Source organism: Rhinatrema bivittatum, chromosome 5 (assembly GCF_901001135.1).
Source record: "Rhinatrema bivittatum chromosome 5, aRhiBiv1.1, whole genome shotgun sequence".
NCBI lineage: Eukaryota > Metazoa > Chordata > Amphibia > Gymnophiona > Rhinatrematidae > Rhinatrema > Rhinatrema bivittatum.
The window spans coordinates 281,775,410-281,790,906 of NC_042619.1; the positions used below are offsets into that span (position 1 = coordinate 281,775,410).

A 15,497-nucleotide genomic window follows, 5' to 3' on the forward strand; every position below is an offset into this window, starting at 1 on the left:
AACACCTTGCCCTGCTTTGGGTCGAAGTAAACCCCCAGCTATTCCAGCAGCTGAGTAGGCTGAAGACTGCTCTTGGCAAGGTTCACCACCCAACCAAGCTCCTGCAACAGGGAAAGCACCTTCAAGTCAACAGGTAGCTCTCTTCCAATGACTTGGCATGAATCAGCCAGTCTTCCAAATACGGGTGTAAGAGGATTACATCCTTTCTCAACTCCATCGCAACTACTACCATTACCTTGGAAAAGGTTCTGGGAGTGGTGACCAAACCAAAGGGCAGTGCCCAACACTGAAAAAAGCAACCCCGAATTGCAAACCGCAGAAAGCATTGATGTTCTAGTTGGATGCGAATGAGGATATACGCCTTGGACAGATCCAGAGAGTTAAGAAAGTCCCCCGACTGCACGGCCATTAACACAGAGCGCAGTATCTCCATGCGAAAATGCTTCACTCACAGACAATTGATGCGTTTGAGGTCCAGGATGGGACAAAAAGAGCCCTCCTTCTTAGGGACAATGAAATAAATGAAACATCACCCCAAATTCGCTTGAGCTCTGGGACCACACCTCTCATACTGAGGAGCCTTGCCAATGTAGATTCCACAGCCTGATTTTTTTCTCTCTGTGGTGAGTAGCAGGAAGACACATGAACATGTCCCGAGGAACACAACAAAACTCCAGTGTTTATCCTTGTCGTATCACTTCCAGGATCTCCTGATCTGATGTGATTGCGACCCACCTGTGATAAAAGAGAGAAAGGCGTCCCCCTATCTCCTTTTTTGTTCAGATCTTTTTAATAATGAAGGTATGAAATCCAGAACAAAGGACAAAATATAACGTGTATCAAAACACAATTAAAAGAAAATATAAGTTAAAAACATAAATAGCTGCCATAGCCACAAAAGGAAGTGAGAGCGGGTAAGTTCTGCCCTTGGGAGGTGTGCTGCCAGATAGGAGTTTGATTGGGTAGTTGAACTTTGAGAGTGGAGGTAAAATGTCAGCTTGCTGTTTGGAGAAGATATCTTGGTAGTCCGTGTAGGGTGTAGGTAGCCCAGGAAGGGGCGTGGACGTTAGAACCGGAACGGATGGGGTCACACGTCGTAGACAATGATTCTGACACCGGGTTCCCCACTGGATAAGCTGGAGAGACTCCCAATCAAAGTGACGGGAGTGCAATTGTAGCCATGGTAGACCAAGGACAATGGAGTTTATTGACCGCTTGAGGCTCAGGAGGGTTATCTCTTCTTCGTGGAGAGTCCCTACGGTGAGTCAGATGGCTAGGGTGCAATGAGTTATGCAATCAGGTAAAGGTTCTCCATGGATGGAGGCAATTCGCAGAGGCACCTCAAGAGGTTGTGTAGGAATTTGGAGTAGTGTAACAAGTTCCTCGAGAATGAAATTCCCACCAGCCCCAGTATCCACGATGGCAGTGGTGGAGAAGGAGTGTGTCTCCCTGAGGAGGGAGACAGGCTGCAAAAGTTGAGGGCCGGTTACTGTAGTGCCCAAGCTCGGGACTTCCAGTGGGCTTAGGCTTTGAAGTTTCCAGGACACAGCAGACAGGTCTGAATAAGGTGACCAGGCCCCCCAGAGTAGAGGCAGAGACCGGACTTCCATCTTCAGAGGTGTTCCTTGGGAGTAAGACGACCGCGGTTGATTTGCATCGGTTCTTCTCTTGGCGGGGTAGCTGCCGTTGTTGCCTGTGATCTGGGACTAATGGACCGAGGTGGTTCCAGAGCCGGTCGTTGGCTGGGTTTTACCTCCTGGTGCCATTCCCGGAGGCAGTGGTCAATCCGTCCAACTAAAGAGATGAGGTCCTCAGTAAGGGTGGGATCTCTCGGGCTGCCAACTCGTCTTTCAGAGCGGGTGACAAGCCCTCGAGATAGAGAGCCCACAGGCAGTCTTCCTGCCATCCCAATTCTGTAGCCATGGTTCAGAATTCCACAGTGTATTCTGAGAAGGAATGAGACCCCTGGCAGAGGTGGAGGAGATGGTGGCCGTCGACCGCCTATCAGCCTGGATCATCGAAGGTGCATTGGTACATGCAAATGAATTGAGGGAGCTGCTGGAGTACGGAGTCAGAATGCTCCCAAAGCGGAGAGGCCCATGACAGGGCTTTCCCTTCCAAATGAGATAAGATAAAGGTCATCTTTGTCACTTCATCTGGGAATAAAGAAGGCTGTAATGCAAACTGCATGTAGCATTGGTTGATAAAACCCCGGCAGAGACAAGAATCTCCATTGAAACGGGGAGGAGCTGAGAGGGCCAGCAGTGCCCGTGAGGGCGATGAGGCAGAGGAAGTGCTGTTAGCTAGAGTCCCTGAGTTGGCTATGGCGGACTCCTCGAGTTGTGATCGTATTCTCTCTACTGAGATAGCCAATGACACGAGGAACTGCTGCTGCTCCCGGACACGTGTAGCCAGGCCCGGAATAGCCTGTAGGGTGGAGGACTCCGCCGAGTCCATGGCCTTGGCAACCTGTTGCGCTGGAGGTGGACCCTTGGCCTGGCGCAGGGTTGATACGGCTCTCTGAGGGTTCCCAGAGGGCACCTGCTACCAGGAGGCAGAGCACACAAGGTGACAGAGGCTAACTGGAGCTTCGCCAATAACAGTCCGGGGGCTTCTTGGGTCGAGCCCTTGGATTCCTGGACAGTCTGAGCTTAGATGGGCCTCGGAGGGTCTCCCGGAGAGGTAGCGGAGAGGTGTGCCCACCAAGACTAATGGTGCATGGCTAGTGGAGATCAAGTAAGCTAGACTGGAACAGAGTGTACCGGAGGCCACTGGAAAGGAACAGGAACTGAAGGTTTTCCGGTCAAGATAGGCAGCACCTAGTGGTCTAGCATGGAGAAGGCTATGGATGACATCAGAACAGGCAGGCCTGGTAGTCATGGGAGAAGCAAAGAAAGTGTCCGAGTGGAGTACAAGGGTCAAAGCCAGGGTATCCGTCTGAGCGTGGTCAGTAGCGAGCAGAGGTCAGTTCCAGGTATCATTCCGAGCGTGGTCAGTAGCAGGCAGAGGTCAGTTCTAGGTATCAGTCCGAGTGTGGTCAGTAGCAGGCAGAGGTCAGTTCCAGGTATTAGTCCGAGTGTGGTCAGTAGCAGGCATGTATTCTAGGAGGTTTATATGGTAGGCCGAAAATAAAAATGTTCATATGAGAGGCTTCTTAGAGACAAATATGGTATTCTTCTGGACCTTATCCTAACTTCCTATCACTAATCTTATATGTAATTCTCCACCTGAGCTCTAATCATAACAAACTAAGTAGAGAAAGTATATATTTTCTTGCATTGGAAATATTCACGCATACTGAAACATATGAGCATACTTTCAGAGCAAAACTATGCAGTATTTTATAAATTGTGAAGCTCCCACTGCATAGTTTATAAAATACTAGGGTACAACTCCATGCATCTGCTTATGCACACAAATGCTGTATTACAGATAGATGCATAAAGTAAGCCTGTCCCTAACCCCGTCCGTGAGAACACCGCTTCTTACTGGATATTTTGTGTGTTTAGTGGCATGATGCGCATACATTTACCCGCATAGAAGGAAGGCAATTTTCTAAAAATCTATTTCTATGAGTAAAACACATGCCATTATAGGAGGCAATTTTCAAAGGGATTGTCTATGGATAAACAGGAGGTTAATCATGGAGAAGATCCTTTTGAAAATTGCCCTCCCACATCTGCAGGAAAATGTTACCAGTAGTATAAAGGGATATATTGATTTTGATTTTATTTATTTGATTTATATTCCACTTTTCATACACTTCAAGTGGATTAAATTCAGGTATTGTAGATTGTATATAGCTGGAGATGGGCCTGGGGTAAGAGGACACAATGTATGCATGAAAATTTCATTTTGAAATTCCCATGCATTTTTTAACTCACTTTGCAACTGCAAAGTATGAATGTGGGTTAAAAAATATTCCTGGTGACACTGCGACTTGCAAGATTTTCAAAGCAAAATTCTGCAGGAAGTTTTTCTATGAAAATCATCTTGCAGACCCACAAGTACAAAGTCCTATAGGTATCATGGACATTTTGAAAATTACCCTTCTTAGGGTATATTTTTCAAAGGGATTTCTCCAGGTAAATTAGTATTTACCCATGGGAAAATCTCTTTGAAATTTCCCCCTCCCCATGTGGGGAAAGGTTAGCATATGCCTCTTTAAGTACACATGGGAATTTCATTTTCAAATCTCTATGTGTTCTTTATCCTGCATGGGATTTTCAAAGAGAAACTTTGTGGAAGTTTCCCTCTTAAAATTGGCTTGTAGGACCTGCGGCATTGAAGAAAGTTTCAGAATTGCCCTCCCCTTTCCTTGGCTATTTAAAAAGACATTTAAATTAATATGAATACATGTTTTAACAAATGCAGTAAAATATTTTAAATAGTTATATACTATCCAAGAAAGTGGCTTTAATTACTATTTTCTTGAAAAATTCATAGTTAAAAGTTTTTCCATGTTATATTATGGTTATATGAGAGTAACATTTAATTTTATTTTTATCTATAGTATGTAAATTCAAAAAGAAATAATACTATAGTGGAGAAGGAAATGATTCAACTTGTCAACTTTGCTGATGCTGTAAGTTTTACTTTTAAAATTAAATATGCAAATTTAAGCTTTTTCTTTAGCTTATTTTAGAGAGAAAAACTGTTTAGCAGTATTTTCCGAGGACAAGCAGGATGGCAGTCCTCACACATGCGTGACATCACCAGATGAAGCCTCAACATGGAAAACTTATGTCAAAGTTTCTAGAACTTTCACTTGATTACTGTGAGCATGCCCAGCATGCCCTATACCACACATCAATGCAGGGTTCCTCTTTCTCCTTTTCCATGGAGCTGCAGCATCACGGTTGGTGTTCCTCATATATTTTGCACCTTTTGGCCCATTTTGGAAAGCTTTTTCCATGCATTTTTTACTTGAGATTGCTATGCCAGCAGTCAATGCCAGGACCCTCTTGGTTCTTCCTGTAGAGTCTTAGAGTTTTTAACATTTCTCCTTAAGTTTCCTTTTGAGTGGATACCCCCGGGGCAGCGGTGCAGTCAGTGCCTACTGGTCATCGACGCCTGTTGCCATCGAGTTTGATATTGTGTCCCTTTTCTTTCATACTGGTTTAGCCCCCTTCAGGTTTAAGTGATTATCCCAGGACAAGCAGGATGCTAGTCCTCACATATGGGTGACATCAGTAATGGAGCCCTATATACGGAAAAACTTCTCTCAAACTTTCTATGAAACTTTTGACTGGCACCAGAGTGCCTACTGAGCATGCCCAGCATGCCATGATATTCTCTGCCACAGGAGTCTCCCTTCAGTCTTCTTTTTTCCGCAGAGCCGTTAGCCTCGCGGTTAATCTGGAGTCCTGTGGTGATTTTCACCACACATAAAACTTTAGAAAAAGTTCGGAAAAAACTTTCCACCGCAAAGGTCTCCCTTCCGTTCCATCGCGGTAAGTTTTTTTCCCCGTGATTTTCGCGGTTTCATACCATTTTTCTGGCCCTTGCCGTCAACGGCTGTCCGGCAGAAATGGCCTCGGGTTTTAAAAAATGCCCGAATTGTGCGAGAAACATGTCCATTACGGACCCGCACCAAGAATGTGTTCTTTGCCTCGGCGAGAAGCACGACGTCAAGTCTTGTAGTTTATGCGCCAAGATGACATCGACGGGACGTCTGCTCCGGATGGAGAAGATGGAGCACCTCTTCAAAATTCAGTTGCTCCCATCGGCATCGACGTCAACCCAGTCATCGCCGTCTGGATCGATACGGCAAGTTGTACTGAAGCGACGACTTCCAGGTGAGGCAGGAGACGCTTCTACTCCCTCCCCTCGCCATCGTCGAAGGCGTCCACCTCCGGCAGTGAAAAACATAAAGAGAAGCATCGGCATCAGCACGCCATTGGACCGGTGCCCGCTGAGCCATCGAAGGATGCGGCCTCCTCCGCTAAGAAAGCTCGGACGAGCGTGGAGGCTCCGAGGCCTATGATACCAGGGCAATCCCCACCGCTATCAGTGCCGGGCACCATACCTCCTCAGGGCCTGAGGAGGTGTCGGTATCGCCATCGCCACCTCCCTCATAGCTGCTTTGGTACCATCAGCTATGCGGGCGGAACTTGACGAGTACATCTGTTAAGCGGTGCGACAAGCTCTCCTCGATGTGGTACCATGCCAGGCATTGACACCGATGTCGCCATCGACACCAGCTGCGATGCCTTCGGATCCATCGCCATCGATGCCGGTACAGCCATCAATTCCGCAGCCAATGCCCTCGATGCCACGCCTGATGCCTTCACCGATTCCACCGGTGACTCCATCGGTGCCATCTTCGGAATTCACGGTTCTTCATCCACTGATGAATAAACTGGACACTTTGCTCGATGCAGTCTTGAAAAAGCCCAGAGATATCGATGAAGAACTTGTTCCAGGACCCTCAGGAGTTCCCAGGCCTCATCAGCTTCGGTCCCCTTTACTACCACCGAGGCCGAGAGAGACACCGCTGGGGCCAATTACACTGAGGTCCCCAAAAGATACAGGCACAGATACAGACACGGAGTACTCCTCAGAAGAAGACATACTGTCTGAACCATCTCCTCCTGAGGACCGTGGAAAGTGTCCTCCAGAAGATTTATCTTTCTCAAACTTTGTGAAGGACATGGCGGACACCATTCCTCTCCAGTTGCATGCAGAGGTGGATTCCAGACAAAAGACACTGGAAGTCCTACAATTCATAGATCCTCCAAGGAGATTTTGGCTGTGCCAGTACATGAGGTATTACAAGAACTCATGTACAGAATATGGGAACATCCAGGTTCACTGGCAGCAGTAAATAAGAGGTCAGACGCCACCTATTTAGTCCAACCAATCCCTGGATTTCAAAAGACCCAGCTATCTCACCAGTCAGTGGTAGTGGAGTCGGCCCAGAAAAAGGCTAAAAGATTGAAGTCTCATGCCTCTACACCACCTGGAAAAGACAACAGGTTCATGGACAACTTGGGCCGTAAAGTTTTCCAAGGCTCTATGTTGGTATCCCGGATTGCATCTTACCAACTGTTTATGAACCAGTACCAAAGAAATCTTTGGAAACAAGTCCAGAACCTGGTACTCACACTTCCTGATCAATATCAGAAACCCTTCCATCAGCTGGTTCATAAAGGCCTAGAGGCAGGCAAACATGAAGTCAGAGCTACCTACGACAGTTTTGAAACTGCAGCACGTCTCTCGGCTTCGGGAATAACAGCACGTAGATGGGCCTGGCTTAAGGCATCCGATCTCCGGCCAGAAGTACAGGAGAGACTAGACGACCTTCCCTGTTTGGGGGATAACCTGTTTGGCGACGAGGTTAAAGAAGCGGTTGCAACTATTAAAGATCGCACTGAGACACTCAAGCAACTCTCCTTACTGCCTCAGGACACTCAACCCCCGGCCAGAAGACCTCCTAGAAGGGATATAAGGCGCCCTTACTACCGCCAACGCCGCTACTATCCCCCATCAACCCGGGCAAGACCATCTCGCCCAGCTCAGCGTCCACAGGCTAGGCAAAGGCCTGCAAGGCCTCAACCTCCTCCTCAAACTGCCTCAACATCAGGTTTTTGAAAGAAAATCAGAGAGCAGCAGCCAACCCACCAATCCACTTCCACACCTGCCGCTAGGAGGTCGTGTAGCTTTTTTCCATCACACATGGACCTCCATAACCACAGACCAATGGGTGCTTTCCATTACAGCTTACGGCTACTGATTGGATTTTCTCACTGTACCAAAAGAAACTCCACCAATCTCATCTTGGACAGTGAATCACCATTCCAAAATTCTACACACAGAATTATCCACCCTTCTGAGAGCCAGGGCCATAGAACCAGTTCCCAGGCCTCAGCAGGGCAGAGGATTCTACTCCCGCTATTTCCTCATTCCAAAGAAAACCGGAGGCCTTCGTCCCATCCTAGACCTCAGAAATCTCAACAAATTCCTCAAAAAAGAGAAATTCAGGATGGTATTGTTAGGCACCATGCTACCTCTGCTTCAAAGAGGGGATTGGCTCTGCTCTCTGGATCTTCAAGACGCCTACGCTCACATTCCCATCTTTCCTCCTCAACGCCAGTACTTGCGATTCCTGGTAGAAGGACAACACTTTCAATACCGAGTGCTCCCATTCGGCCTAGCCTCAGCACCTCGAGTGTTCACAGTGTCTGGCAGTAGCGGTGGCACATCTTCACAAACAAAAGGTGCATGTATTCCCTTATCTGGACGATTGGCTCATCAGGAGTCAAACACAAGAAGGAGCTCTCATTTCCCTCAAGCTCACAGTCCACTTGCTTCACTCCTTGGGATTTCTCATCAACTATCAGAAATCCCATTGCACCATTGCATCATCGGTGCAGATTTAAACACCATCATCATCGGTGCAGATTTAAACACCATCATAGCAAAAGCTTTTCTTCCAAGAGACCGTGCTCACACACTCGTTCTCCTGGCACACGCTCTCCGAAATCAAACTCAAGTTACAGCTCATCAGTGCCTCACCCTACTCGGTCACATGGCCTCCACAGTTCATGTCACCTCCATGGCCAGACTGACCATGCGACTACTGCAATGGACACTCAAAACTCAGTGGATTCAGGCCACTCAACCATTGTCCACTCGCATTCAGATAACGCAGGAACTGCGTTCCTCCCTCCTCTGGTGGACATCAATGAGCAACTTGCTCAAAGGTCTGCCTTTTCAGCATCCAATTCCGAAAGTGACACTGACTGCAGATGCGTCCACCTTAGGCTGGGGAGCACACATTGGTCATCTGAAGACCCAAGGGACGTGGACAAAAACCGAAGCCTCTTTTCAAATAAACTTCCTAGAGCTTCGAGCTATATGTTATGCGCTGCATGCGTTCAAGGACTGCCTTTCACACAAGACTGTGCTGATTCAGACAGACAACACAGTAGCCATGTGGTACATCAACAAACAAGGGGGAACAGGTTCCTACCTCCTTTGCCAAGAAGCAGCTCAGATATGGGATTGGGCCCTAGCACACTCAATTCTTCTACGGGCCACTTACCTAGCAGGCATCCGCAACATAATAGCCGATCGCCTCAGTCGTCAGTTCCAACCACACGAATGGTCCTTGGATCCAGTGACAGCATCCAAAATCTTTCAACGTTGGGGTCAACCAACAATAGATCTCTTTGCATCCCATCTGAACTACAAGGTGAGCAAATATTGCTCCCTGCTACAACAGGAGAACAGCCTACCAAAGGACGCCTTTGCTCGCCTGTTATATGCGTATCCACCGATACCGCTTATAATCAAAACTCTAGTGAAGCTGCAACAGGACAAAGGGACCATGATACTCATAGCCCCATACTGGCCTCGACAAGTATGGTTTCCCACACTGCTAGACCTCTCAGTCCAGGATCCCATTCATCTGGGAGTAGCTCCCACTCTCATAACTCAGGATCAGGGTCGGTTGCGCCATCCCAATCTTCAATCCCTATCCCTGACAGCATGGATGTTGAAAGCTTGATTTTACAACCATTCAACCTTTCAACCATTATATCTCAAGTGCTGATAGCTTCATGTAAACCTTCCACTAGAAAGAATTATTCCTATAAATGGAAATGGTTTACTTTGTGGTGCACTCAGAAATCTTTAGATCCTTTCACTTGCCCCACTACCTCACTACTAGATTACCTGTACCATCTTTCAGACTCTGGTCTTTGGACTTCATCTGTAAGAGTTCACTTGAGTGCAATCTCTGCTTACCATAACAAGATGGGAGATGCACCTATCTCTACACAGCCTCTCGTAAGTAGATTTATGAAGGGGTTAACTCACCTTAAACCTCCAATTCATTCCCCTAGCATACAATGGGACCTAAACGTAGTATTATCCAGGATCATGCGTTCCCCATTCAAACCCATAGATACCTGTGACCTTAAATTTCTTACATGGAAAACTGTATTCCTCATAGCCATTACATCAGCTAGAAGAGTCAGTGAACTACAAGCACTTGTCACATACGAACCTTTTATAAAGTTCCTACATGACAGGGTGGTCCTCCATACTCATCCAAAATTCCTTCCAAAAGTAGTCATGGAATTCCACCTGAACCAATCTATAGTTTTACCAACATTCTTTCCAAGGCCTCATTCCCACCAGGGAGAAAGAGCCTTACATACCTTGGACTGTAAACGTGTGCTATCCTTCTACTTGAACCGCACTACAGTACAAAGGAAATCCAGTCAACTATTTGTATCTTATGATCCAAACAAACCAGGTAAAGCAGTGGGTAAACATACTTTGTCAAACTGGCTAGCAGATTGCATACAGTTTTGTTATGAAAAAGCAGGCCTTACTCTTCAAGGGCGAGTAAAGGCACATTCAGTCAGAACAATGTCAACCTCAGTAGCACACCTTCGCTCTGTACCTATTCTGGACATTTGTAAAGCAGCAACATGGAATTCTCTTCACACCTTTGCAGCTCACTATTGTTTAGACAAAGAAGGAAGACAAGATTCAGCCTATGGACAATCTGTCTTAAAGAACTTGTTTCCAGTATAATCGCAACTCCTTCTACAACCAACCTGCTGTGATCTTCGGCTGATTCATTTCAACAACAATACTTCACTGTTGCCTCAATCCCAAATGACTCAGCCTCTAGCTTGCTAATCACCCATATATGAGGACTAGCATCCTGCTTGTCCTGGGATAAAGCAAAATTGCTTACCTTGTAATAGGTGTTATCCCAGGACAGCAGGATGTAGTCCTCACGAAACCACCTGCCACCCTGCGGAGTTGGGTCTCATTCCTTTTATTATTTTATTTTTTTGGCTAACGCTAATTGCTACAAAACAGACTGAAGGGAGACCCCTGTGGCAGGGAATATCATGGCATGCTGGGCATGCTCAGTAGGCACTCTAGTGCCAGTCAAAAGTTTCATAGAAACTTTGAGAGAAGTTTTTCCGTATATAGGGCTCCATTACTGATGTCACCCATATGTGAGGACTACATCCTGCTGTCCTGGGATAACACCTATTACAAGGTAAGCAATTTTGCTTGCTGTCAGTTCCATCGATGCCGTTGGCTGACAGCGGCTCCAGAGGACGACCATCGTCAAGCTCCTCCAGCCTCATGATATCGGGTTCATTGGCCTCGGCACCAGGGAAGTACCGTGTCAAGCATTGAGGGAAGCTGAAGAAGCACTGGCATCAGTCCCCTTTTGATGCATGGTGCTGGGCACAGGGATGCGCCAGCTCATGCTGTGATGCCCCTGAAATGACCTCGCAGTGAGGAGAGCCAGTCCTCTATCAATGCCGGGGGTACGAAACAGACTCCATCGGTCCTGATGTCAGCCACCTCTCGGTTCTGAAGAGGATTTGGTCACTCTTCCTCCCTATTGGTTTTAGCATTAGCAGTGTTTGAGGAGGAACTTAAGAGGCAAGTGTAATTGGCTGTTGAGCGGATGATGCGGTGCATCAGCACCAGTACTGTCCATCTTGGAGCCACTGCTGGAATATGTGCACGTGCTCATTGGTATGTTATCGACCAAGCTGGCATTGGTTCCCATGATGTTGTTGACACCTTTTGGGGCACCACAGCTTCTCCCTGCTGATCTAGTGATCATGGCTGGTTCCTCAGAGGAGGAAGCTCCCCCTAGGCCACCTGAGACACCAAGGTTTGCAGCTCCCCATCCAGTATTGTCGGTGCCTGCACTGCTAGGTGAAAGCGCCCAGGGCCTCATTTCCAGTTGATGACAGTGAGGATGAAGAGGCCTATAACCCCGGGGGGGGGGTGGTTTACTTAACAGAAATATCCGCCGATGCTGCTTATGGTGTCCCCTCAGATGCATCTCCTCTGGAGGAGCGAAGGAGATCCCCACCTGAGGACTTTAACTTTGCCAGGTTGATGGCTGAAGCCATCTCTTTTCAGTTGTTAAATGAGGAGGATGCCAGGCACAAATGCTTAAGATCCTGCATCGGTCCCGGTGTACAACATCCTTAAGGAGTTGCTGTTGAGGATCTGGGAATACCCTCTCATAGTGCCTCCTGTAAATAAGAAGGCAGATGTGGTATATAAGAACATAACTTAAGAACATATCTGGACATATCTTATCGAATCTGGGAGCTTTCTGGACAAGTACCAGCTACCCCTCCAAATGATGATAGTTGAATCCGCTCTCAGGAGAGCCAAGTGTTCTTCAGCCTATTCTTCAGTGCCCCAGGAAAGGATCACAGAGCAATGTACACACTTGGGAGGAAGGTATTTCAGGGAGCTATAGTCATTGCCCGCATAGCTTCCTACCAGCTCTACATAAGCCAGTAACAACTTAAGAACATAAGAAATTGCCATACTGGGTCAGACCAAGGGTCCATCACGCCTAGCATCCTGTTTCCAACAGTGGCCAATCCAGGCTACTGGTACCTGGCAAGTACCCAAAAACTAAGTATATCCCACGCTACTGGTGCTAGTAATAGCTGTGGCTATTTTCTAAGTCACTCGTGAGACATCTGGAAGCAGGTGGAGGTGGTGGCTGAGCAGTTCCCTCAGCAGCAACAGGACACCCTCATGTCACTGGTGCAAAATGGCTCAGAGTGTGGAAACACAAGATCCGCGTGGTCTATAATGCTTTTGAAATGGCATCAAGGGTCTCTGTAGCAGGAATTGGTGCTCGCAGAATAGCATGGCTGCAGACTTTCGATCTCCAACCAGAGATGCAGGAAAGACTTGCTGATGTGTTGTGCACTGGAGAGGATCTCTTCAGAGATATGGTAAAAGATGCAGTGGCCCAGCATTGGGACCACCATGAGACCCTCCAACAACTTTCCTCCAGCAGTCCGACCTGTCCTGCTCATCTAGGAGGTTGGCGATATTGGAGCAGAAGTAGTATTTCTTTCCCCAGAGGAAGGACTATCCTCTACCATTTTGCTCCTGTCAGCAGCATCAGAGCTCTTGTGGCTATCCCAGGCAGCAGAAAGCTCCTAAGGCCCAGTCAGTGCCTCAGTAAACTCCAGGGAAGGGGTTTTGACTGAGTTGTAAGGAGCATAGGCCAGATACCCTGGGTGATGGATCCATCAGTCATGGGAAGGCTATGGTTCTTTGAGAACCAGTGGCTGTATAACCTCAGACCAGTGGGTTCTTTCCATCGTCCATCAAGGGTACCAATTAAATCTTTTTGTTGCCCTTTCAAATTGCCCTCCAAGCCTTCTTTGGGACACAATAGCTCATCAGAAGGTACTACTCATGGAGCTCTCCCCCTCTTGACAGCCATACAGCTGAGCCCGTTTCACCAGGGCAAAGAGAGCAGTTTTACTCCAAGTACTTCCTGATTCCAAAGAGAACAGGAGGACTCTATCTTGTCCTAGACCTAAGGGCCTTGAACAGATTTCTCAAAAAGGAAAAGTTCAAAATGGTTTCCCTGGGCACCCTGATCCCTTTTCTGCAAAAAGGGGAATGGCTATGCTACTTTGATCTGAATAATGTGTACATCCACATTGAGATCTTCTGGAAATATCTAAGATTTGTGATGGGAAAAGATCACTTCCAGTACTACATGTTGCTGTTTGGACTCGCCTCATTTCCATGTATCTTTACAAAATGCCTGGTGTGCTGGCAGTGAACATCCGCAGGATGGGGATGCATGTTTTACCCTTGTCTGGATGATTGGCTGGTCAAGAGCCCCTCTCAGGCAAGGCCACCATATCCATGCACTCAACCATCCAGGTGTTGGAGTCACTAGGTTTGTTATCAACTACCCCAAGTCCCATCTCAGCCTGTCACCTCAGTTGGACTTTATGGGATCCCTGCTAGACGCAGCTCAGGCCAAGGCCTTCCTGCCTCAAAGGGCCATCAATCTGATGGCCATCACGACAGAGATTTAACAGAGCCCATATCTGTATAGCCTATAGTTGTGTTATGCCCAGATGGGACTGCATCTTAGGGGCCATGTCAAGGCTCATTCTGTTAGATACATGGCAGCATTGGTGTGAGCAGTTCCCATGGAAGAGATCTGCAAGGCTGCAATGTTAAATTCTCTTCACACATTCAGTTCTCACTATTACTTGGATAGGGATGGCTGACATGATGGTAGGTTTAGCCAATCTGTCCTTTGGAACTTGTTTAAGATGTAGAACCCAACTCTTTTCTCACCTAGGGCCCATTGTTTCTGTTCAGACTGTCCCCCCTTTTGCTTTCAACAAGGCCCTTATTGTTGTGCCCGTTGGCACCTGTTTTGGGTGTTTTGTTGGTCCCCCTTTTTATGTTGGGGAACAATCTGTAGCTAGGGATTCACCCATGTGTGAGGACAACCATTCTGCTTGACCTTGGAGAAAGCAGAGTTGCTGAATTGTAACAGGTATTCTCCAAGGAACAGCAGGATGTTAGTCCTCAAGAAACCCGCCACCCCACAGAGTTGAGTTTCTTCTTGCTTTATTTTATTGTCAATCCCAGGTTATAAGACTAAAAAGAGGGATCCCACATGGATGCATGGTATAGGGCATGCTGGGCATGCTCAATGTGATCATATCAAATTTCTAGAAAATGTGTCTAAGTTTTCTGTGTTGGGGCTCCATCTGATGACGTCACCCATGTGGGAGGACTACCATCCTGCTGTCCTCAGAGAACACATGTTTCAGGTAAGCAACTCTGCTTTCTATATTTTTTTTGGCAACTGCTATTAGAAGACATAGGTGACAGAATCTGAGACTTAAGATGTAAAAGCTAGCATTTTCTAAGATTGTAGTGGAATTATTTAAGAATAGTGTCCTTTTTCAAGTGTTTTCATTAGAACTATAAAGCTGTAGATTGTAACTAAATGGTATGGTCATTTTGATTGTAATCAATCAAATTGGTTGGAACACTTAATTGCTTAGAAATACTTTGTGTCTAGATGCATATATGCTCCTTACTACAAACTTCAAGTCATTCTGTGCCTGCTCTTATTGGCCTTGTAAACTGCTAATTACTCAAGTGCAGCACTTAGTTATACTATACAGGCCTATTGGCTCCTAGATATCTGCAAATGGTTAAAACTCTGCAGCTAATCTGCAGAGAATGCCTAACAAATGCAGCCAGTCAGTAACTCTGCCTAAAAACCGCTGTACTCTCTCATATAATATATAAAGGGACCTACAAGCAAGTACAAATCTTTAAAAATTTTATCTAATATGGGATACAAAAGGGAAAATCAAGGAACCAGAATGCAGAATTCTTAGGACTTACCTTTCAAAAGATTTACATTCATAAAACCTGTTTTTATGCATGTAAGTGGCTGTTTGAAAATAGCCCAGGGGTCAGTTTGTATAAAAGTATGTACTGACGTTCGTTTTTGCAAACTAGCAGTAGGCATTCTGGGGGAAGAGTTAAGATGGGAATAACACTTATATATATACTTCTCTATTTTCAGATATATGTGCACTCACTAAAAATGTTATCATACATTCTAAAATGGCACTTAACAAGTGATGCACAAACACTTTTTATTCACCTGCTAAAATGTAGCATCAATAGCAGGC

At 46.5% G+C, this 15,497-nt stretch overlaps 1 protein-coding gene across 1 annotated transcript in view; it reads left to right on the forward strand.

Moving 5' to 3' along the window:
* The window catches only part of LOC115092431 (disintegrin and metalloproteinase domain-containing protein 9-like), a 489,095-nt gene that overhangs the window by 8,079 nt on the left and 465,519 nt on the right, over positions 1 to 15,497 (forward strand). Inside the window, exon 2 of the mRNA XM_029603264.1 lies at positions 4,514 to 4,585. Coding sequence (XP_029459124.1) covers positions 4,556 to 4,585 — 30 coding nt within the window. The 5' untranslated portion in view covers positions 4,514 to 4,555. The remainder of the gene's footprint in view (positions 1 to 4,513; positions 4,586 to 15,497) is intronic.